This window comes from Dromiciops gliroides, chromosome 2 (assembly GCF_019393635.1).
Source record: "Dromiciops gliroides isolate mDroGli1 chromosome 2, mDroGli1.pri, whole genome shotgun sequence".
NCBI lineage: Eukaryota > Metazoa > Chordata > Mammalia > Microbiotheria > Microbiotheriidae > Dromiciops > Dromiciops gliroides.
The window spans coordinates 638,660,118-638,682,577 of NC_057862.1; the positions used below are offsets into that span (position 1 = coordinate 638,660,118).

Genomic DNA, 22,460 nt, shown 5'->3' on the forward strand with positions numbered 1-22,460 from the left:
GATTGGAGGGAGGAGAGACAAGGCAGGCCGACTCACCAGTAAGCTGTTGCAGTAATCAAGATGTGAGGTGAGAAGGACCTACACCAGGGGGGCAACAACATCAGAGGAGAGAAGGGGGAGTATTGGAGACACGTGGCAGAGGTGAAATCAACAGATCTTGGCAATAGCTCGGATATTGGGCGGGGTGGGGTGAGAGATAATGAGGAATCCAGGATGACTCCCAAGTTTGTGAGCCTGAAGATGGTGTTATCCTCTACAGTAATAGTTAAAGAGGGTTTGGGGGAAAGATAATGAGTTCTGTTTTGGACATGTTGAGTTTAAAGTGTCTACTGGTCATCTGGTTCAAGATGTCTGACAGGCACCTGGAGATGCAAAATTAGAGGTCAGCAGAGAGGTTGGGGCAAGGATAGGTAGATTTGAGAATCACCGTCATCATAATTAAATCTATGGGAGCTGATGAGATCACCAAGTGAAGCAGTATAGAGGGAGAAGAGAAAAGCACCCAGGACAGAACCCTCTGGGATCCCTAGGAAGGGGGCGTGATCTGGAGGATATAGCAAAGGAGACAGAGAAGGAGTGGAGATAGGAAGGAGGATACCCCGGAGAGAGTGATGTCCTGAAAACGTAGAGAGGGTGACCAAGAGTGTCAGAGGCCAGATGGGCCAAGAAGGGTGAGGACAGAAAAGGCCATTGGATTTAGCGACTAGGAAATCATTAGCCACTTTGGAGAGAGCATTTCAGTGGGACGATAAGATCAGAAGCCGGATTATAAAGGGTTAAGAAGAGAGTGAGAGGAGGGAAAGTGGCGACGATGCCTGCTGTAGTTATTGGGAAGGGATCAAGTACAGGGTTTGTTGTTGTTTTCAGGATGGAGGAACATGACCAAGTTTGTAAGTCGTAAGGAAGGAACCATTAGGGAGAGATTGAAAATAAACAAGAGTAGGGACAACCAAGGGGGCAATCTGGAGGAGTAAGGAGTAAGGCCACCTCTTCCTGGAAGATAGAAGTGAAGGAGGGAGTGACGGAAGCACCTGAGTGATAGGAAATAAGGAAGGAGGGAGTGGGGGGAGAGAGAGCATGGGAGGTTTGAGGAGGGTGGAGAATGGAATGGTGAGATGATGAGGGAGTAAAGTAGGATTGCCTGGCAGCAGCGAGGGCCCAGATGAGGTTGTGTAGCATCAATTTATAGTGGATCTGGTTGTGTGATTCTTTCCACCTTTGTTTAGTCATACATGTGTAGCAGTCAAGGTGGCAAATGGCAGGCTTGAACCAGTGCAATCACCATATGTTAAAAGGGCTAGGGATTCAAGTACAGAGTTGATCTGTTCATCAACGAATCTAGACGTTGAGAAGAAGAGAGAGTATGGCTAGTGTAGGGGAGATGGCCTGGGAGAGAATTGAGGAGTCTAGGAATTGAAGGTCACAGTATAACCATTGAGTGGGATTAGCTGGGAAATTCTCTTACATAAACAATCCAGTTCCACGTGGTGCTGGGTCAACAAGATGATTCTGTACTTGAAAGTCATGCCTTCTACCCGTTTGTGTAAAATCTGAGAGGCACTTACAGACCCATAGACAACAATATGTTTTTCCAGAATAGCATGGAATTCTAGATCTGGAAGAGACCTTCAAACCAGTCTAGACCCCCTCCCTCATTGAACAGGTAAGGAAACCAGCCGAAAGATAATTGATTTAAGCAAGTCCTCTCTCCTGTCACCATGATCCTTCCGCTTCATTCTATTAGAACAGCCACCAAGCAGAGATTGTCCACCAGTTAGTAAGCATTTTTAAGTGCCTACTGTGTTCCAGGCCTTATGCATTTCTTTCTGTTTTTTTTTTTTTTCCCCTTTCCACGCAGAGGTGCTGGATACCATCGACTTTGTAGCCCCCAATGAGAGAGTCATTTTTCGTACCTGTGAAAGAGAGAGGAACAAGGTCGTCTTTCAGATGGTGAGAGACTAAAGGACCTGTCTTGCTTTTCTCAGCCCAGCTGGTTCCCTTCCCTGTCTCCTGTATTGTTTGTGATGCTTCCCATGCGGAACATCCCTTCTGCACCTTTGATAGCAAGCTTTTTATTTCTAAAGTTTGCTTCACCAGTCGGTACATTGCCCATCTCTAATGATCAACTGAGATAACATGTAAAGCACTGTGCAGACTCTAAAGTGCTACAAAAATGCTATCTATTGTTAGCATCATCATCATTATTATTAATTATATGATGGCCCTGTTCTGGCCCCTAACAACAGCTGTAGAATTTATAAGAATTATAATCTTGTATTACAGTACAGTTTATTTGAGCCAAGAAGTAGTCTGCTGTATTTTTCTGTTTGAGAATTTATTTTTTGTATACTTAAAAGGAATAATCCAGCTGTTTAGCTTGAGTTATTTATCTTTAGTCCCTGGTCCTCCTCATTACTCACTTCCAGGTCTTCATATCATTATCTTCTACAACTGTTTCTTGGGGCCAGAATTGGGGTTTTCCAGAGAATAATCCCCAGATTTTCCCCTCTACTTTTTTTTTTTTAGTTTAATTTTTTTTTTAACACCCTCTACTTTTGAAAAATGGGCTTTGAGGGAGAGAATTTCTTCTCATGTCTCTCCCTCTGGGAGGCATTGTGGTACAAGGAAAGGTCCCCTGGATTTGGGGTCGTTTCTTGGCTTTGCCACTTCCTTCCTCCATGACTGCGAGGCTCCGTTTTCCTCGTGTGAACAAGGGAATGTTGGGTGGTGGGCAGATGATCTTTAAGACCCCTTCCCCAGTCTCTGAGTTTATGATCCTCCCCTTTGTTCTCTGATTTGAATTTCGCCTGGTGTCTTTTTAGAAGGAGATCCTAAAAGCCCTTTCAGCCTTACAAAGCATCTGCATTGGCTCCATCCTCTGGTTTCCAAATGTTCTGGTCTCTTAAGCATTAGCATTTATACCACAGCCAGTGAGCCTGGTGATAATACCCTTTAAAAAGAGAACAGTAGCCAGGCTCCTGTCTATGCCCGCATGTCTCTACACTTGCCAATATTGTTATTAATGTCTCACTTTGTGTCCCCAGGGATCTGCAGATGCTGAGCGAGCCCTTGCTGTAGCCAGGCTTGTGTAAGTTCTGCCTGAAGCCTTTCGTTTCTCTTTCTTCCTTTTATTTATTTATTTATTTTTTAAGTGAGGCAATTGGGGTTAAGTGACTTGCCCAGGGTCACACAGCTAGTAAGTGTTAAGTGTCTGAGGCCGGATTTGAACTCAGATACTCCTGACTCCAGGGCCGGTGCTCTATCCACTGCGCCACCTAGCTGCCCCCTCGTTTCTCTTTCTTACAGGCCACTGGAGATTCTAACTGTGTTTCCTTACACTTTTTTTAAAAAAATTTTTGTGGGGTAATGAGGGTTAAGTGACTTGCCCAGGGTCACACAGCTATTAAGTGTCAAGTGTCTGAGGTCAGATTTGAACTCGGGTCCTCTGAAATCCAGGGTCACTGCTTTATCCACTGTGCTACCTAGCTACCCCAGTGTGTTTCTTTACTTCGATTTGCAGTGGTGATGGTACTGCTTGACCAGCATTTCAAATTTCACTCCAGCAGTGCTGACCAGAGTCGGCCATTTACTTTCTGACCACAGTTACCTTGACTCCTCCAATGAACTTTAAAGGCAAAGTCAAGGCACATGAAAATCCCTGGGACTCGGGCACACCCACAAAGACTAGAGTTCATGAGCCACCTTATGAGTCATATGGGGCCAACTTTTCAAACATATCTCTTCTAAGATACCCTTTTGGGGCAGCTAGGTGGCACAGTGGATAGGGTGCTGGCCCTGGATTCAGGAGGACCTGAGTTCAAATCTGGTCTCAGACACTAGACACTAGCTGTGTGACCCTGGGCAAGTCACTTAACCCTCATTGTCCCGCAAAAAAGGAAAAAAAAAAGATAACCTTTTTAGGGAGTCTTAGAGTCACGAGTATAGCAGCATCCAGTGGGCTGTTTGTAAACAGGTATGAGACTTGTGATCCCTTCCCAAGCCAGGTCAGGCTTACCCAAAGCACTCCTGTGTACTGAACATGGAGAGCGTCTGCTGTTTACATCCATGACACTGGGTAGGGAAAGACCACTAGCTCTGACACTTAGTGTCTGTGTGACCACAGACAAGTCTTTTGCCTTCATAGAGCCTCGGTTTCCCTCTCTGCATAATGCAGTTAATCGTCCTTGGCACGATTGCTCACAAGGCTGTTGTGGGGAAAGCACTCTGTGAGTCTGAGCTGTCCCTGTTACTGCCTGTGCTCCAGGACAGGCCTCCTCCTGGGCTGTGTTGTGGGTAGAGGTGACTCGGGCTCTCCAAAGAGGACAAGCCCCTCCAGCCAGAAAGGCTTTGCCTTTGGGCTCCCAAACAGCGGTGTTTGTGTGGCTGCTTCGGTCCTGAGGGGCTCCTCACCATTAGGGGCCTCCAGCAGCCCCTGATGGTGTGCTAAAGTCCTAGAGAGGTTGTGGTCTGCCTGGGGGGCGGGGGAGCTGCCTGCCCCTGAGAAATTGTGGGTCTTTGGAATGTTGGCATCTTCATACCTAGAAAAGGAAGCCAATAATCACTGCTTCCGCTGAGGACAGAGGGAAGGCTGCATACTTGTTATGGAGGTGGCGGCGTGCATGCACGTGCTGCTCACCAAGAAGCCACAGCTCCAGGCCAGAATGGCTTTCAGTGGCCTGTGAGCTCCTTGGGTGTGTGTACTTGAGGTCCTGGGCATGCACAGGCTTTGGAGCAGCCCGAGCTGGGGAAGGAGTGCTGGACTTAGAGATGCATGTGGTGGAAGAGTCAGGGCTTCCTCCTCTAGCCAGCTTCAGGAGTTGTGACCAGGCACTGCGGCCTATGCCCAGTAACGTTTCAAAGGCTTGCTCAGCTTCCTTACTGTCAAGTAAAGTTGTGTGTGTGTCTTTGGTCTCTAGCCATTATTACACGATTAGTCTATGTCCCCCCGCCCTTGCCTTTTCTTACTTCTTTCTTCAAGTTAGATATTTATTGCTTTTGTTCCTTTTTTTCTAGCGAGAATGATGTAGCTGGTATTGACATTAACATGGGTTGTCCAAAGGAATACTCCACTAAGGTAAACTGGTATTTCCTTTTGCTTTAGAGATATAGAATGAAACATAGAAGTGTAATCATTATGCATTTAATAAATCCTTACACTTATTTTCCTTTATTGAAAATCATGGGTTCAGTCATCATCTAAACTGTTTTCGTCTTTGAAGAGTCACTCAAAATATGACATCCTGACTGGCTGAAGTGTCTGGGTTCAACATAGTCTATTGTTCCATAGCCCCAAGTCCATAGCAGTAGGATGCTTTGCTTTCAATTTACTGGGGGGGGGGGCAATTGGGGTTAAGTGACTTGCCCAGGGTCACACAGCCAGTAAGTGTTAAGTGTCTGAGGCTGGATTTGAACTCAGGTCCTCCTGACTCCAGGGCCGGTGCTCTATCCACTGCAGCTTTCAATTTACTTTAACAAATATTTCTTGCCTTCTGGGCTTAAGTCTCTTTGACTTGGTCCAGGTAGCCATATAGCTACCTGAGGGCACATAAGGCAAAGTCCTTTGGATGTATGAAAGAGAGAGGGCCTTCTTTCTGGTACCACTTTTTACAACTTAATCATTGATGCTAAGACCCAGAAGTCTTACCTTGTCAGAGTAAACTTGGATACTTGGGCTCCATCTGATTTGTCTTCTAAGAGCTTCCTATTAGTTACCATTTTCTATTCCTAAAGTGGGTTGATGAACAATGTGCAGCCTGATGGCCAAATCCAGCCTGTCACCTGTTTTCGTACAGTCTGTAAACCAAGAACATTTTTTACATTTTAAAATGCAGTACAATTTTTTTTTTTAAACGGGGCAATGGGGTTAAGTGACTTGCCCAGGGTCACACAGCTAGTAAGTGTCAAGTGTCTGAGGCTGGATTTGAACTCAGGAACTTCTGAATCCAGGGCCGGTGCTCTATCCACTGCGCCATCTAGCTGCCCCCATGCAGTACAATTTTTTAAAAACCAGCTCAGCTCACAAGCTGTATGAAAACAAGTGGCAGGCTGCATGTGGTCTTCAGGCTGCAGTTTGCCAGCTCCTGGTGCAGTGTTGTAGAAGGGACCTTGGACACTTTCTGGGCTTGTGGCCCCAGGCCAGTCACCGCTCTGAGCCTCAGTGTCCTCAGGTTGTTGTGAGGCTCAATTGAGATGACCTATAGAAAGCTTGAAAGTGCTCTCTCTGTCAGTATTAGCTATCACCGTTAGGTAAAGAATAATGTTCCTTTGGAGAACTGTTGGGTGCATCTTCCAGGTCTTCATACTTGTCACATGTCACCAGGTTAGAGTCTCAAGTTTCTACTTCAGATATGTTGGTCACTCACAACAAATCCAGCATTTCAGGCTTAGCCAGACTGAATTATTTCTCTGATGTTTAATGTCTTCCTCAATCATAAAATTAAACAGTAATTATTTAAAATAAACCTTTTGAATGTGTCCCATGGGCATTCATTAATACTTAGCACACATGTTAAAAGAATTACTGCTCAAATCTCTCCCCCCCATCACCCCATACTGTTATTATATGGCTGCATGTTAGGTGAGTCATTGGTTTTCTTTTTCTTTTGTTATTGTTCTTCCTTCATTCTCTTTTTTTTTTTTCTCTTAATAGAATTTTATTTTCCAAAATATATGTGGGGCAGCTAGGTGGCGCAGTGAATAAAGCACCTGCCCTGGATTCAGGAGGCCCTGAGTTCAAATCCGACTTCAGACACTTAACACTTACTAGCTATGTGACCCTGGGCAAGTCACTTAACCCTCATTGTCCCATCAAAACAAAACAAAACAGGGGCAGCTAGGTGGTGCAGTGGATAAAGCACTGGCCCTGGATTCAGGAGGACCTGAGTTCAAATCCGGCTTCAGACACTTAACATTTACTAGCTATGTGACCCTGGGCAAGTCACTTAACCCCAATTGCCTCACCAAAAAAACCCAAAAAAAACAAACAAGATATATGTAAAAACAAATTTTAACATTGATTTTTTTAAAACTTTGTGTTCCAACTTCTCTTCCTCCCTCCATTCCACCCCCCACCCACAAAAACTCAAGTAATTCAAACTAAGTTATGCATGAGTAGTCGTGGAAAACATTCCCACTTTAGCTAGGTTGTGTAAGAAAACAGTAAAAAAAAAAAAACCAAACCATACGTTTTGCCATTATAATCAATCATCATATTTCCCTCCATCCTATTCCCTTCCCATGATATTTACTCTATTTTCTATCTTCTTTTTACCTATTCCTCCTCAAAAGTGTTTTACTTCTGACTGTCTCTTCCCCCTCTCTGTACTCCCTTCTTTCACCCTTCCCTCCTTATCCTCTTCCCCTCCTACTTTCCTGTAGGGTTAAATAGATTACTCCCAATTGGGTGTGAATGTTATTCCCTCCTTGAGCCCACTCTTATGAGATTAAGGTCTTTGAGCTAATTCTGTGTTCTAAATTTTTCTTCCTCCCTCCCTCCTCAACCCTCCCTATGAGATCAAGCAATTCAATATGTCATACTTGTGCAGTAATGCAGAACATCTTCACCTTCCACGAAAGTGTTTTGCTTTTTATTGCTCTCTCCCCCAATCTGCCCTTCCCTCCTTCCCTTCCCCCTCCCCCTTATCTCCCTCCCCTCCTTCAGGGCAAAAATATATTTCTATACCTACATGAGTTTGTATGTTAGTCCTTTGAGCCAATTCTGATGATATTAAGGTTCACTCACTCCCCAACTCCTTCCCCCTCTTCCCTTCCCCTCCATAAACTTTTTCTTGTTTCCTCCATGTGAACTACCTCTCCCCAGACCATCTCTCCCCTTCCCCCTCCCCCAGTCTATTCCTCCTACCCCTCAACCCTATTTTAAAGATGTCATCATGGGTTAGTTAGGCTGGGGCCTCCTGGGTCCAGGGCTCATGCTTTGTCCACTGAGTCATTGGTTTTCACACTGCTTTAGATGCTTTGTGGGGCTAATGACCTTCCTTAGTTAGAGCTTGAATTAGATTTGATGTCATAGGGAGGGGAGGAGAAGGAGAGACCTTATAAAACCTTAGATTTAGGATGTTTTAGGTAAACAAGGGAGAAAAGACTGGACAAGTTGACAAGTTGAAATTCATCCAGGCTTTCCATTTGTTTTTGTTTTTAAACCGTTCCCTACTTACTGTGGGATTGGGGTGCCCTGCCTCTCCAGCCCCCATAGTTTTATTCCTAAGATGGCTATTGCTTTTCTTCCATATATGGAGGAGTTACTAATGAAAAGTAGTGCAGCCCCCTGCCCCCATGATAACTTGAGTTCCTCAGAAGCAGGTCCTTTGCAAAGATAAAAGATAATGCTAAGAGCTAAGAGGTATGTTTGCTATAATAGGTCTTTTCTCATGTACTTTTTCTTAAGGGAGGAATGGGAGCAGCACTTCTGTCTGACCCAGACAAAATTGAGAAGGTGAGTGAGTAATTCACACTTCCCTAGGCTACACTGCAACATATTTCTACTAACCTCATTCAGATTCTAGAAGTTACATAAAAGCAAATTCATGACCTACCTTCTATTCCCAGCTTGGACAAGATATCAAGCATGGTCCTGACCCTTCCCCACTGTACCTTTCTCTGTGCACACTGGACAAGTTTGGTGAATTTCTGAGGTTTCCTGCTTAAGTTCCCTACTGGGCTGGACATTTATTACTATTCTTATGGAGTTCAGACCTCACATAAGTGTGAGATAGACCCACAGAGCCCTTGCATTGCTACTAAGATGATGATGATAACTTCTCATGGAAGGGCAGTGCAGTGGATAGACCCATCTTCAAAGCCTGCCTCTTTGACCAGGAATGCATCACTCAACCTCTTAATGCCCTAAGCAGCTCTGGGGGACTGTGAGCTAAAAGTGAGGTATTAACAACAATGAGCATTTCTGGCACTTTAAGGTTTGCAAAATGCCTTTTAGATATCTCATTTCATCCTCACAACTCTGTGAGATAGTTGCCACTATTTTCCCAAATTTACAGATGAGAGAACTGAGGTAGACAGAGGTTAAGTGACTTGCCCAGGGTCACACAGTTAGTCAGTGTCTGAGGCCTGATTTGAATTTAGGTCTTCCTAACTCCAAGCCCCAGTGCTATATCCAGTGTATCACCTAGATGCCTAGAAACAATAAAATCAAAATAATAAGTGACCCAAAGAACAATGGGGAGATAGATGATGGGCTAGCTATGTGACACAACAGGTAGAGCATAGGAAGACCCAAGTTCAGATTTGACCTCAGGCACTAGCAGCATAACGCTGGGCAAGTCATGTAACCTTTCTTAGTGTCAGTTTCCTCATTTGTAAAATGAGAATAATAATAGCACCTACCTCACATGGCAGTTATCAGGATCAAATGAAATAATATTTGTAGAGAGCTTTGAAAGCCTTAAAATGTTACATAAATGCTAGTCATGATGAAGACAACAACAATGACATTGGGCATAACTTGGATGCACCACGTTACCGACACTGACTTGGGCATAAGAACAGTACACAAGACATCAGAGACATGTGGGAGCAGAAGAGAAGGTGAGACAAGCAAGAGGGAGGAGTGACAGATGGACAGTCCACGTCTGAACTAGGAGCACGATTTTAATGAACAAGGGACTGCCTCCTGTACTTTGGGGGCCAAACTAGACCGGGACGGCAGGCCTGGGTGGGCTGCAGACTGCACTGAGCAGATGATAGACGTGTCCAGGTAGTAAGGATAGAATGTCAGCCTCTTGGATCAAGAGCCAGCTCTACAAGGAGGCACCTGCTGGAGCTTAGGAGTTCCTGAAGACATTCAGTCACCTATTCCTCGGGTTAAATGCAGCAATAGCGTGGGGAAACGGGAAGGGCTGGCTACAAATAAAGAGCCGCCCCTCCCCAGAGGGGCTTGATGGGACAGTTCCCTTTCAGGGTGAAGGTGCTGCCTGCGGTGACATACGCAGCACCAGTCAAACCTTCCTCTAGCTCTGAAGGAGTTTTCTCAGTCTCATGAGGTCCCCCATGGAGCAGAATTACCAAATGAAGACTATGCTCAACTGGGAAAATAGACCTTCTAGGGGATTAACATAACTCATTCTTGGCTGAAAAGTGGTTGAGACGTACAATTTCGTTGGGGGAGAGGAGAGAATTTATACTTTTGCTTCAGGTGGTAACATGATGTAGTCTTGTGGAAAGAAGGCCAAAGTTGAAGTCAGAAGGGGCCTGGTCTTCTGGTCCAAATGCCATCTCAGGACTAGCTTTGTGACCGTGGAAAAGTCACTTCACTTCTGAGCCACTCGTAGAATAGAGCCAGTAAGTCTCATACTGCTTACTTCATGGGTAATTGTGAAGAAGGTGCTCTTGAAACTTGAAGAGGGTATAGAAATGTGACTAGAATCCCATTCCATGCCCCTGTGTAACCCATAGTGCTAAGGGCCTGCATGCAGGAGCCGAGAGGTTAGCAAGGCCTGTTCTCTAACCTTCCTCTGGGGCCTTCATCTCATCTCATGCTCTTACACTCTAAGCTCTCCCTGAAGGTTACAAGCCATGGGGATACCTTCACCCACACCTGATGTGGGAGAGGGGGCATTATCGGCAGGTCCATTTAGTTGGCTGGGTTTTAAGCTTGGCTGCCTTTTTACCTCTTTTGACATCGTGGGATTTAGAGCCAGAAGGGTGTTTCAGGGTCCTGTTATTCAACCCTTTCCTTCATTTGACAGTGGAAGGGGCTGAGGTCCATCAAGGTTAAGTCACTTTCCCAGGGCCACCTAGGGAACAAATAACCAGAGCCACCATTTTAACCTATGCCTTGTGACACTGTCACACACATGGTATTGGGGTATGTGGATCTTGTTGTTATATCTTAAATAACTTATATAACAACTTGCTGTTTTTAATTAAGGAATTAACATATAATAGAGTTACCTCCCCAAATGCTCCTGTTTCTCCCCCTCTCTGTAGATTCTGAGTACTCTTGTTAAAGGGATTTGCAAGCCAGTGACCTGCAAGATTCGAATCCTGCCATCGGTAAACACAGTTCATTACATTCAAAAGAGCTTGTCAGTCTCTAAAGAAGTTGGGGGGAGGAGGGAGGCCGCAGAGTGAGAAGATTAGATCGTAAGCTCCTTGAGGGCAGGGACTGTCTTTTGCCTCTTTTGTAGCACAGTGCTTAATAAATGTTTATGGCATTTAATTGGGGTTGGGGAGGGCAGATGGAGGAAAGAGCGGAGAACTTTGTGGGTTAGTTAGGTAACAGTAATCTGGTTCCCATAAAAAGTGAGTAACATGTCCCTCCTTGGTCATTTTCCTCAGCTTGAGGACACACTGAATCTTGTAAAGCGGATAGAGAGGACAGGGGTAGCAGCCATTGCAGTCCATGGAAGGTAAGTAAATTTGATGGGACAAGGGGATCCCTAAGGATTCTCTTTTCAGTGGCTTACTGGATCATAGATTTAGAGATCATCTCACTCAGCCCCTCCATTTTCCAGTTGAGAAAACTGAGGCCCAGAGAGGAGAAGTGACTTCTTCAAAAGGGGAGAGCTGGGATTTGAACTCAGAGCTAACTCCAAATCTGGTGGTCTTTCCTTTCTACTGCATTACTTGTGACAGGAAAGGAATGGATGAGTTTACCCCTCTCTCATAGTGCACAGGTCCAGCTTTAAACACTCAGCTCTTCCGGCCACTTCTTGTTCTTTATTTAATTTTTTTCAGTGAGGCAATTGGGGTTAAGTGACTTGCCCAGGGTCACACAGCTAGCAAGTGTTAAGTGTCTGAGGCCGGACCCGAACTCAGGTCCTCCTGACTCCAGGGCCAGTGCTCTATCCACTGTACCACCCAGCTGCCCCCCAGCCACTTCTTGTTAATAAGAAATAGGATCATGAGCATTCTCATACAAAAACAAAAGTTCCCTTCTTTGGGGTTGCCCACCTCAGGATCACCTCTTTGCCACCATGGGCAATATTGCAAAATCATTTTTATTCAACCGCCTCAGGTAGGTGATTCCTGGGCGTAGACCCTGTCTGCAGTCAAGCCCATCAGACTAAAAGCTCTGACTGTGAGTGGGATTTTAAGATGATCCAGATCTAGTAAAATATATGAACAAGAGAAGGAAGCCAAGGGCTGGCGTTATTCTGAAGACTAGTTGTATATATCTCTATTGCAGAAAGTCTTCATTTGTCACAACGTCATACAAAATGCTCCATGCAGTGTCCTTGTCCTTGTGCACCGTGGGGCTGTGAGCTTCCCTTACTGAACGGTGATGCAGCCAGTGATGCCGTCGGGCCCTCCATTCACCTTCCTTTTGTCCTTTCCCTCTCTGGTCACGGGCCACTGTCACTCACCACTAGGCCCAGTATCTGCTTTAAGCGTCCCTTACAACCAGCGCCTCTATGCTTATTACCAGTCAGTTGTCTTCCTAAAGCTAGGACAAAATGTATGTTTTTCAAAGAAACCCAAGTAGCCAGCCTTGTTCAGTCCTCGAACCTAATTTTTACTCATTGTTGTAACTCCATACACTTTGCCGAGGACCCCGCAGTAGTGCCCCTGCTCTCCTGGGGAGCACAGCTGTATGGACTCTGAGGCTGCTCCCCAGGGAGCAGTATTCTGGATGGTAGAGGATGTTAGCAGCCTGATGGTGAGATGAGTGGGCCACCCTAGTGGCCTTTCTTGGAGATTTGATTCTCATTAGAGCAGGATGGAGGGGCCCCATTGCTCTCCTGAAGCTTTAAGTTCAGGCCCATTGGTGCAGCCACTGAGGAAGGACACAGCCTTGCTCTTGGCTCCAAAGCCAGAGAAGTCCTGATGAGGAATGGGGTAGGCTACCTCCACAGCCGCGTGCCTCCTGGAACCTACACAATTTCACCATTAACCTTCACCTCTGTGTCAAAGGATAAACCGTTTACAGGTAGTCTTAAAATATGTGAGACATTTTCATCTTACTGTCCTTTTAACTGATAACTATAAATAACTGGAAACAACCAGGATCATCATGAGCCACAGCCCCCGAGGGTGTCCTGATGGTCAGAAGGTGACCTTGGCTTGCCCGGTGGGAGGCCAGCACAGCGCGCATCCTGGCTGGCTCCGGCAGGCTATGATGAGAGCTGACAGTCACAGGGAAGCAGCTGAAACACTTGGATTATCTCACTCGAGCCTCCCAGGAGCCCTGCGAGATCAGGGGCTCTGCTGCTCATTGTGTAAATGAAGAGGTGAGCCGAGAACGGTCCCATGTGGTCATGCAGCTTACTTTCTCTCAGAGGCTGGATTTGAACCCAGCTCATCGTCTGCCTGCCCAGAAGTTGAGCATATTTCCCACCATAACTCACTGCTTAACATCAAAGTTTCAATTGGGGTCTGATCGACTGTCTGTCATCCAAAGAGACCCCCCCACCCCTACCACCAGGCCCAAGGCAGAAAGGCCAGCTATGGGTGTACTCAGCCACAGAAACAGCCGGAGACCAGCCACACAAGGAAAAGGGGGTTCACAAGATTGTGCATCGATTATGACTCCTTGAAGTGCTGAAGCTCACACTCAGAACCTGTAACTTATTCCTTCAGAGAAACCTCCGCCTGTCTCCCCTGGACTCTCTTCTACAGAGGTCGAGTTTTGTGTCTCTGATGTTCACAAGGTCTTTGGTGCGGGCTGCAGCCAGTATTTCCTGTGCTCTTGGTGGAAGGGGATTTGTACCTTGCTGGGATCGTGTGAGCCATTGATGACAAGCCCAAGGATCACATAGACTCCCAGGGAGAGGGACACAGTCTGCCCTGCTTTCCTCCAGCCATCAGGGCCTCCTCGATTCACGTCAGTGCTCATCTCTTAGTGCCTGCTGTGGTCCAGGCATCATGCTAGACTCTGGGGACATCAACACAAAAGAGCCCCTGCCCTCAGAGAGTTTTACAGGGGGATAAGCTGGTACACAAATACATAGATGTAGTGATTGGAGGAGGGAGAAGGCATTAGAAGGCATTAGGAACTGGAAGATAAAGTTTCCGAGGGATACATACATATACACATACACACATATATTGACGCCTGAAGCGTTCTAGACCCAGGAAAGAAAAATTGATCCTGATCTTTTTCCTCCTCCCAGAACTTCATGATGTGGGGTGGTTGGTCTGAGTTGTCATTCCCTCCCTGAACAACATGGTCCTCTGGCATTCCTGGACCAACAGAGGTTATTAGCTGTTTGGACTGGAAACTCCCTCAAGGACCAGGGGCTACAAGTTTATGTTCTTCTTATTACATCACCATGGTGTCCCCCCTGCCCCTCCCAGAGAACCATCCCATAGAATACATAGTATTCTTTTAGAGAGGACAGAAAAGTCCCCACAACTGATCGATACATTAGAAAACTCTGAGAAACTGTGAAATGTGTAACAGCTGTGACCTCCCACCCCCATGAAGGGGTAGGATGGGGATATTTTCTCATCTCACTTCCTGAAGTCCTGCTTTGTCTCTATGATTTTGTTACCTTGACTCCAAAGTTTTGGTGTGCCATGCTTTCCGTTTATATGGTTGCAAGCACTGTCTCTAGTTTTCTTGGGTCTTCCTGCTTCACTGCTTCAGTTCATAAAGATCTTTGCATGCTTCTCTGTATTCATCACACACACACACCCCATTTCCTACAGCACTGTAATATTCCAGAGGCTGCACTTTCACAGAATCGCAATGCTGAAAGGGGCCTCCAAGACCATCCAGTGCAGGACATGTACCTGAATTAGAATCTTCTTCTCACCCGGCCTTCCTCCCTCCATCCCTCTGCCCTCAGGGGTCTTGACAGGTAGCCATTGTGCTTCCACTCTATGACTGCTAATAAGGGATACCCCTCCATCTCCTGAAGGTTTTTCTTAAGTAGATCTTGTCTGCAATCTGATACTTTGGAATAGCTGTCTTGTCTCCTCGGAGGGTTCTTTTCTCTAGGCTAAACACGCATCCTTTCCTCTCCAGGCTTTTTCATGGTGTGTTTTCCAGTCCCCTCGCTGTCTGTGGTCTGACCAGAGCAAAATGCTCACATCTCTGGAGCACAAAATGCTTTCCTCCTGACAGTTCTGAGAGGTCCTTAGTACAGAGATTGTCATTTCACATAGGAACAAACTGAAGCTTTCAGGAGCTCTTAAATGTTAGAGCCAGGACCTAAAGATGGGTCTCCTAATTCTGAAACCCGGCCCTCTTTGCCCTCTCCCATGTTCCCAGCCTCCTCCTCCTCCTGCGCTTTGGCCAGGCCCACTGTGCACCAAGGAGGCAGCCAGCCATCTTGGTTGCCCTCTTTTGTAATGATGTGCACCTGTCCCATCGACACACAGCCTTGTGCCCCCTGGACGGACTATGGGGAAGCAGGGGACCTATGTGGTCATTCTTTATGAAGGTAGAGTGCAGTGACTCCCATTAAAATGCATCGTCATTGTCTTGCCATCACTAGAATAAAACAAAACCATGACTAAGTTTTGGTTTATCGAGGCACTGTTCTTGTTATAAATGCCAGTCTTTCTAGCTTTTCTTTCTAAATCTAGAATTCCCTTGTGGCGTACGATGCCTTGTGCATAATGCCTGTAGCGTCAGTGTTTGTCGAATGAATCTGAGAAGTCTTACAAGCTGTCCGTTCTCAGATACACAGACACAGGGACCTTAGCATGCCCCCTTGGAAGCTTTGTTATTGATGAAGTTGACATGACTATCCATCAGGTGGCACAGCAGCTCTGTGAGGCAGGCTGCACATTTTGAAGAACATTTTCATAGCCCGATTCTGAGATTCTTTCAGAACTCTCTTGTGGGTGCTCTCCTGTCCCAGTGATTTATCTATATCTCAGTTGTTGGTTAGCTCTAGTGCATCCTGTTTTCTTTGCCCTTTGTTTCAGCAACTCAGACTTGTCTATAACAAAAGGTTGTTTGGGGGTAGGGAATCTTCTAGGCAAAGAATTGGTTTGCCCTCTCTACTCTTCTTCTTCTTCTTCTTTTTTTTTTTGGCCCTCTCTACTCTTTTTTATCCTTGACTACATACCTTGATTAGGTGGTCCCAGTGACTCTCTAGCTGTCATTGCTCCTCTCACTGTATTTTTTGGGGGAGAAGGGGATAGGGCAATGAGGGTTAAGTGACTTGCCCAGGGTCACATAGCTAGTAAATGTCAAGTGTCTGAGGCTGGATTTGAACTCAGGTCCTCCTGAATCCAGGGCCAGTGCTTTATCCACTGTGCCACCTAGCTGCCCCCCCCCCAGGATATTTCTTTGTTTCCTCCCTTTCTCCCTTCTTTCTTCCTCGTTCCCTCCTTCCCCTCTTTCCCTCTCTCCTTTCTTGCCTGTCTTCTTTCCTCTCTCCTTCCCATTTTCTTTCTCTTCCTCCCTCTTTTCTTTCCTCCTTTTTTGTTTTTGAAAGATGACCTTTATTTTCTGTGGTACCCTGTTTGGTTTTGCTGGATAGCCAGATAGAGTTTGGTTTCTCTTCTCCCTGTACCTCATATCTCTGGTATTTTGAATCCTGGGCTACCAGTCATTCAGCTCAGTTCAGGAAACATTTGGTGGAGATACAGTGGTGGAAAATGGCATAGTCCTGGCTCTTACATTTTGCTACAGGGAAATGACATGGAGATAAAAGTAATGCAAGGCCCAGGGTTATGAAAAGATCCAATGAGGAAAATCTGAGAAGGGGCAGAGTTCTTCCTGCTAAGGCCATTAGGGCATCAGGCATGGGCCCCATTTATCCTTGAGGGCTGGTTTCATACAGTGGGAATTACATTTATAAGAAATGTAGATTGAAAACAACTTGGGACATATGTGACTGTCTTACCTAATAGTCTGTAACTGGAGACATAGTGTTTGGGCATTTTGCTGTCTGTATTCAGTCTCTAAGGTTGAAAAGATCAATAGATCCAAAGTGATACTGGCATAGCCTCAGTGGGGCTGGGTGGGTGAGGTCTAGGGTCCCTGTTCCCCAAGCCGGACAGTCCACCTGGGCATTGGACAGAGAGTAATTCCAGAGCTTTAGTTTTTGTGGCTTCTAGTCTTCTCAGAAGTGGTCTGTGGCCTGTGAGTTCTATTAGTCATGTCCACCTTGTTCTCTTCCCCTTCACTCTTGCCTCATGTTGATGCTATGTTGGAGGTCTGCGACTGATAGTGTGAGTGGGTCAGAGTTTCTGTTGCACAGGGGTGCACCCTCCCACCTCCCACTGGTTTCATCAGAAGACAAGCTTCTTTCTGGGATTCAAGAAAAGCATGGTTGTGTTACCTGACGACCCAGAGAAAGATTTGGGTATATTTTGTTAACCTCAGTGTTTTCTCTCCCTTCTTTTGTTGTAAAGGAAGAAGGAAGAGAGACCTCAACATCCTGTCCACTGTGATATTATCAAAGCCATTGCTGAAGCTGTCTCCATTCCAGTAATCGCTAAGTAAGTTTTTTTATTCATCAGTAATTTGTTGTGATCCAAATTGAACCTGGATGCTAGCCCATGGAAATTTAGCTGGGGAGAGTGCATTTTGTGGAAATGGTTCTGCTCTTTCCGTCAACATAGAGGGTGTAGAGACAAGAGGCCCAAGATCTTGGAGATCACCTAGGGTCTGCCTGGTAGTGATCTTCCTCTGGGGATCTCTTCTGAGTTTTCGAGTGGCTCCCAATTCAGTTTTGTTCTGCCTTTTGCACACCCAGGGATTGGTCCGGCTTTTCCCCTTTTTGGCTGCCACCGCTCATTCTTCCGACCAAGGCTTTTTCTTCTCTAGAGTCCACTAAACAGGACTCTTCTTTTCCCTTGTCCTTCTGTCTCTGAGACAAACACATAGCTCTTTTGATTTTTCTTAAGAGTTTTTTTACTTGGCTAATTAAATTTACCACTAAACTACTTGAGTAGTTTTTACTACTGTGAGGGAAACAGTTAAAATTGCGAGCATGGGAAAGTTAAAAGACGTCTGCAGAGAGTCCCAGTAGAAGTTACTGTTGCTGGTGGTGGGATGTAAATAGAGGCAGGCCTGATCTAGCTCTTTTAGCCCCTTCCTTTGGCTCCTTCACTGCATCGTCTTTGTGTTCCTGTCTCAAGAGATAGCCTCCGAAGGTGAGCTGGCTTCTAGCTCCATTTTTTGTTCTGAGGCTGGTGGTCTAGGGCTTTCTTCTCCATTCCATAAACTCTCTGGGCCGTCCACTCTGTCACAATATCTTCCCATTCCACCAAAGACATCCTTTTAAGTCCCTCCTTGAAACAAGGTTAGGCCAGAATGTAAGATGAGACAGGTACAGGAACAGACCAGATGTGGGGCAGGGTTGGGGATGGGGAGGCAGAAGCCAGGGAAGCAGTTTGGATTTCGAAATTGCACAGGTGAGGGGGCAGCTAGGTGGTGCAGTGGATAAAATACTGGCCCTGGATTCGGGAGGACCTGAGTTCAAATCTGACCTCAGATACTTGACACTTACTAGCTGTGTGACTCTGGGCAAGTCACTTAACTCTTATTGCCCCACAAAAAAAAAGAAGAAAGAAAGTACACAGGTGCTGAGTGTCACATCAGATCACTGAGTGAGCAGGCAGCCAGACAAGGGGGGGTGGGGGGGAGCACAGGATTTAAGGGCAGGGTTTATGGTGTGTTAGGGTTACCTGCAACAGAAATACTGATATCAGAGCAAAAGTCCACAGTGTGTCTGGGCCAGAGCCTGCAGATGGGACTCTGGGAGCCACATCTGGGAACTTGGCTGAACGCAGAGGTGTGAGCAGCTCCTGCTCATTTCAGATCTAGTTAGGGAGCCTGGTCCTCTCCAAGAGAAAGCATCCAAGGAAGGCTTAGAAGTGGTTCTGGGAGAACGGAAGCCCTACTCGCTGGTGCTGGTTCTGGTCTTACAGGCCAGCTTAAACCTGGGACCCCAGATCCAGAGGTCCAAGTCTGGTTTTTGTGACTTTGGTCCTTAGCGTAGAAATGTCAGAGGTGAGACAGTCAAGCTGCAGAGTGTGGGCGTGTTGTGAGCAATTGCTAGGGTTACTGTGATCGCCCAGGAATACTCACGCCTCTCACGAATGCTGCAGGTGCCCTCCTTCCCCCTCAGCAACCTGCTGAGAGCTGGCAGCTCCTGTCTTCCCACTGGGGGTGCTTGCAGTGTCTCAGGCAGGGGCTGGTCTCCCATCGCCATGCAGCTTGGTGGGATTGGTCTCGTGATTGCAAACAGCCATAACTCCCTGTGTTGGCTTTTAGCGGAGGATCTCACGACCACATCAAAGTGTATGCAGACCTAGAAGCCTTCCGGCAAGTGACTTCAGCATCTTCCGTGATGGTGGGACGGGCGGCCATGTGGAACCCATCCATCTTCAGGAAGGAGGGCCTGCAGCCTCTGGAAAAGATCATGCAAGAATACATAAAATATGTAGGTCTTATTACTCGTCAGAACAGTCATATCATAGAAATGCCAGGAGGGACGTCAGGGCAGAGAAACCTGAAGCCGAGAATGGCAAAGTCACTTGTCCTAGGCCATACAGGGAGTGCTGGAGCCCTGGTCCTCTGCTTTACAGATCCCCTGCTTTTTCCATCGTACCACACTTATTATTACCCCCATCCTTTGTCGTGTGTGTGTGTGTGTGTGTGTGTGTGTGTGTGTGTGTGTGTATACCTGTATAACAGCTGATGTTTATGTTGTTCTTAAAGCTGCCAGATTATTTTACTTACTTAGACATTATTTCATCTGATTCTTACACGAACAACCCTGTGAGATAAACACCCTGGGCATGATCCCCGTTTTACAGATGAGAAAAATAGGAAGTAAAGTGCTTTGTTTCTCATCACAATGTTTGTCCCCATTACCTGGGATTTTCTTTAAAATCCTTCTCATTTGGGAGCATCCTCTCCTGTTAATGCATCTCCCTGGCCTCCTGCTCTGATGTTTTTCCTCTCTCCTTGTTCTTTTTTCCCCAAACATTGTGTTTATTTTTTTATTTGCCCTTGCCGATGCCACTAAAACAAGCATTGATGAAAGGCCTTTAGAGCTGCTGGCAGGACTGGCCAACAACTCGGTTGTTCATCTTGGTAAAGGCTTGTGTCTATCTTTTTTTTTAAAAAAAAGAAAGCATAGGGGCAGCTAGGTGGCGCAGTAGATAAAGCACCGGCCCTGGATTCAGGAGTACCTGAGTTCAAATACGGCCTCAGACACTTGACACTTACTAGCTGTGTGACCCTGGGCAGGTCACTTAACCCCCACTGCCCCACAAAAAGAAAGAAAGAAAGAAAGAAAGAAAGAAAGAAAGAAAGAAAGAAAGAAAGAAAGCATAACTTCTGCCCCCGTGAAGGTGGTCATCATCAGTGGTGGGGAGAGAAGGGATGGTGTAGACATGAGTTATTATAGAACAGCCAGATCAAACAACTTAAGAACAGGGATAAAGCAGCAGATTAGCCCACCCACACTAAAATAATAGAACCTAAGAGCGTGTTTCAGTGGAGTGAGCAGAGTAGAAGAGGTTAATATAACAGCTGTTGTGGACAAAAGCATCTCCGTGGCGATATATCTTTGGGCCGTTTCTAAGAATCTACTGCTTCATTCCCAGAATATTTTAAACCTGTGAGCCAGGAAGGTGAGACGGGGAGTTAGCTATTCCTAAGCCAGCTTCCCTTAGGGGGGAGGGTTTGCAGGAGCTGCCAGATGCAGTTATAAATAAACCCCTAATGGGTATAAATAGGTGAGGGGCAATGGGATAACACTTAAGCCTAGAAAATAAGAAGTTGCCAAAATGTGGTTTCTGTATCACTCTCATCCCGCTGACAGAGGGACCTTAATCATATCTTTTGACTTGTACAGGAACACAGGTTGGCCAAGTAATGGAATAGCGGCAGAGGGATAAATGGCTCTTAACAGCAGAGTCACAGTGACCCACAGTCTAGAAAGGGGCTAGAGCAGGTCCTCTTGTTCAGTGAAGGCCAGTTACTGAAAACCGCAAGGTGACATGGTGTGTCCGATTTCCCTTCCAGCCTTCGTTTCCTCTTCTGTAAAATCAGGGATCTGGCCTGGGCTGAGCCCTAAAATTCTTTCCCCTTCAAACTCTCTCTGGTTGTCCCCCACACCCATCCCCTTCTGGCCCGTGGCTTTATGTACTTCAGAAGGGAAGTGAGATCATGAGGGAAAAACCAAATGTAAGTCAAACTTGTGAATTTGCAAAACATAAAACTGGATAAAACAGAGACATTCTCTCTGACTTTTTAGTTAGCCTGTTAAGTGACTCCCTGTGTTCTCTTCCAGTGGGCCTGTTCTCACACAGGAAAGAAACGGCGACTTGTCCAAGCAAAGCTCCTCTTAGCCTGCCAGGTGTTGCCTGTAGAAAACAAGCTAAAATAATGATGGTAGTTGGCCTTGTAAGCCTCCCTGCCTGACTGGGGTACACCCACTCCCAGTCTCACTGTGAGCCAGTCAGAGCATCTTTACAGTTGTCGAAGATGCTGAGATAGAGAGATGGATACGCTTGGAACAGGGCAGAATGTGCTTTCAGCGCTAAACAGAAGCAGCACAGGTTGCTGGGGTGAAACCACAATGAACTGATGAAACAGCCAGAGGAAATGGAATAAGGCCGGGCAGTGCTCTGCAGAGTGAGATGACTTGTCTTCTCTCTCTTCTTCCCTGCCCTGAATGAGTGTTCACCATGAAGAACCTGGGCAAAGCCAGCGTTCTTTCTATACAGGGCAGGAAAAGCAAGGACTCATTTGGGGGTGCAGCAGACATAGTCAGGTTTAGGATCTCTCCTGCCCAGGAAAATTGGAGAGAGCCCCAGGGGGGCAGTGATGGGAGCACAGAGTTTGGAGTCAGAGCACCATTTAAGCCCTAGCTCTGCCACTCACCACGTGGGCAGGGCACATCAGGGTGACTCAGGCTCAGTTTCCTCATGTGTAAAATGAGAGATTTGAACGACGTGGCCCCTTCCACATCCAAAGCCTGTGGTTCTACAAGAGAATGTGTCTGGTGGCAGTTGAGTCCCATGACCTACTGCGTGTGGGGCTAGCTTATGACTAGGGTTGGCAGGGGCTTCCCCGAGAGGCAGGAACTCTAAGGGGCCCACTCATTGAGGAAGGACCCCATGCCCACCTGGACTTCTCTCCCCAAGCCTAGAAGTGCAGTGTTTACTCATCTGTGAAACCTCCTGAAAGCTATAGAAGAAAAGCTGTAGAGACGGTGGGCAGCTCTTCATCTTCTCTTGGGACATCCTCCCCCTCATGTTCAGCTTCTGATCATGGGCTCTTCACCCCCTACTTAGAGGGACCAAATACTTGGTTTAAGATACAGCTTTTTCTGTGAAACTAAACACTTTCTCCTGTTCACTAGAGGAGCTGGGTGTTCAGATTCCTCTGAGAACGGTCCTAGAGGGGCCTCCCTTGGGGTCAGAAACCTGGGTTCAAGTCCTGGCTTTGGCACTGCCACACCATGGGCACTTGGACAAGTCAGTCAGGGAACATCTTCTCACAGGAACCCCTTTAAAAACCTTAAAAAACCCTGTAGATATGAATTATCATTATTATTACAGCC

General features: G+C 46.3%; 1 protein-coding gene across 3 annotated transcripts in view; it reads left to right on the plus strand.

The window, feature by feature from the left end:
- The window catches only part of DUS2 (dihydrouridine synthase 2), a 64,676-nt gene that overhangs the window by 29,039 nt on the left and 13,177 nt on the right, over positions 1–22,460 (plus strand). For all 3 annotated transcript variants that reach the window (XM_043985309.1, XM_043985308.1, XM_043985310.1), the window contains 8 exons: positions 1,859–1,950; positions 3,045–3,088; positions 5,014–5,074; positions 8,405–8,452; positions 10,963–11,028; positions 11,314–11,384; positions 17,290–17,376; positions 19,157–19,325. In XM_043985309.1, coding sequence (XP_043841244.1) covers positions 1,859–1,950; positions 3,045–3,088; positions 5,014–5,074; positions 8,405–8,452; positions 10,963–11,028; positions 11,314–11,384; positions 17,290–17,376; positions 19,157–19,325 — 638 coding nt within the window. The remainder of the gene's footprint in view (positions 1–1,858; positions 1,951–3,044; positions 3,089–5,013; positions 5,075–8,404; positions 8,453–10,962; positions 11,029–11,313; positions 11,385–17,289; positions 17,377–19,156; positions 19,326–22,460) is intronic.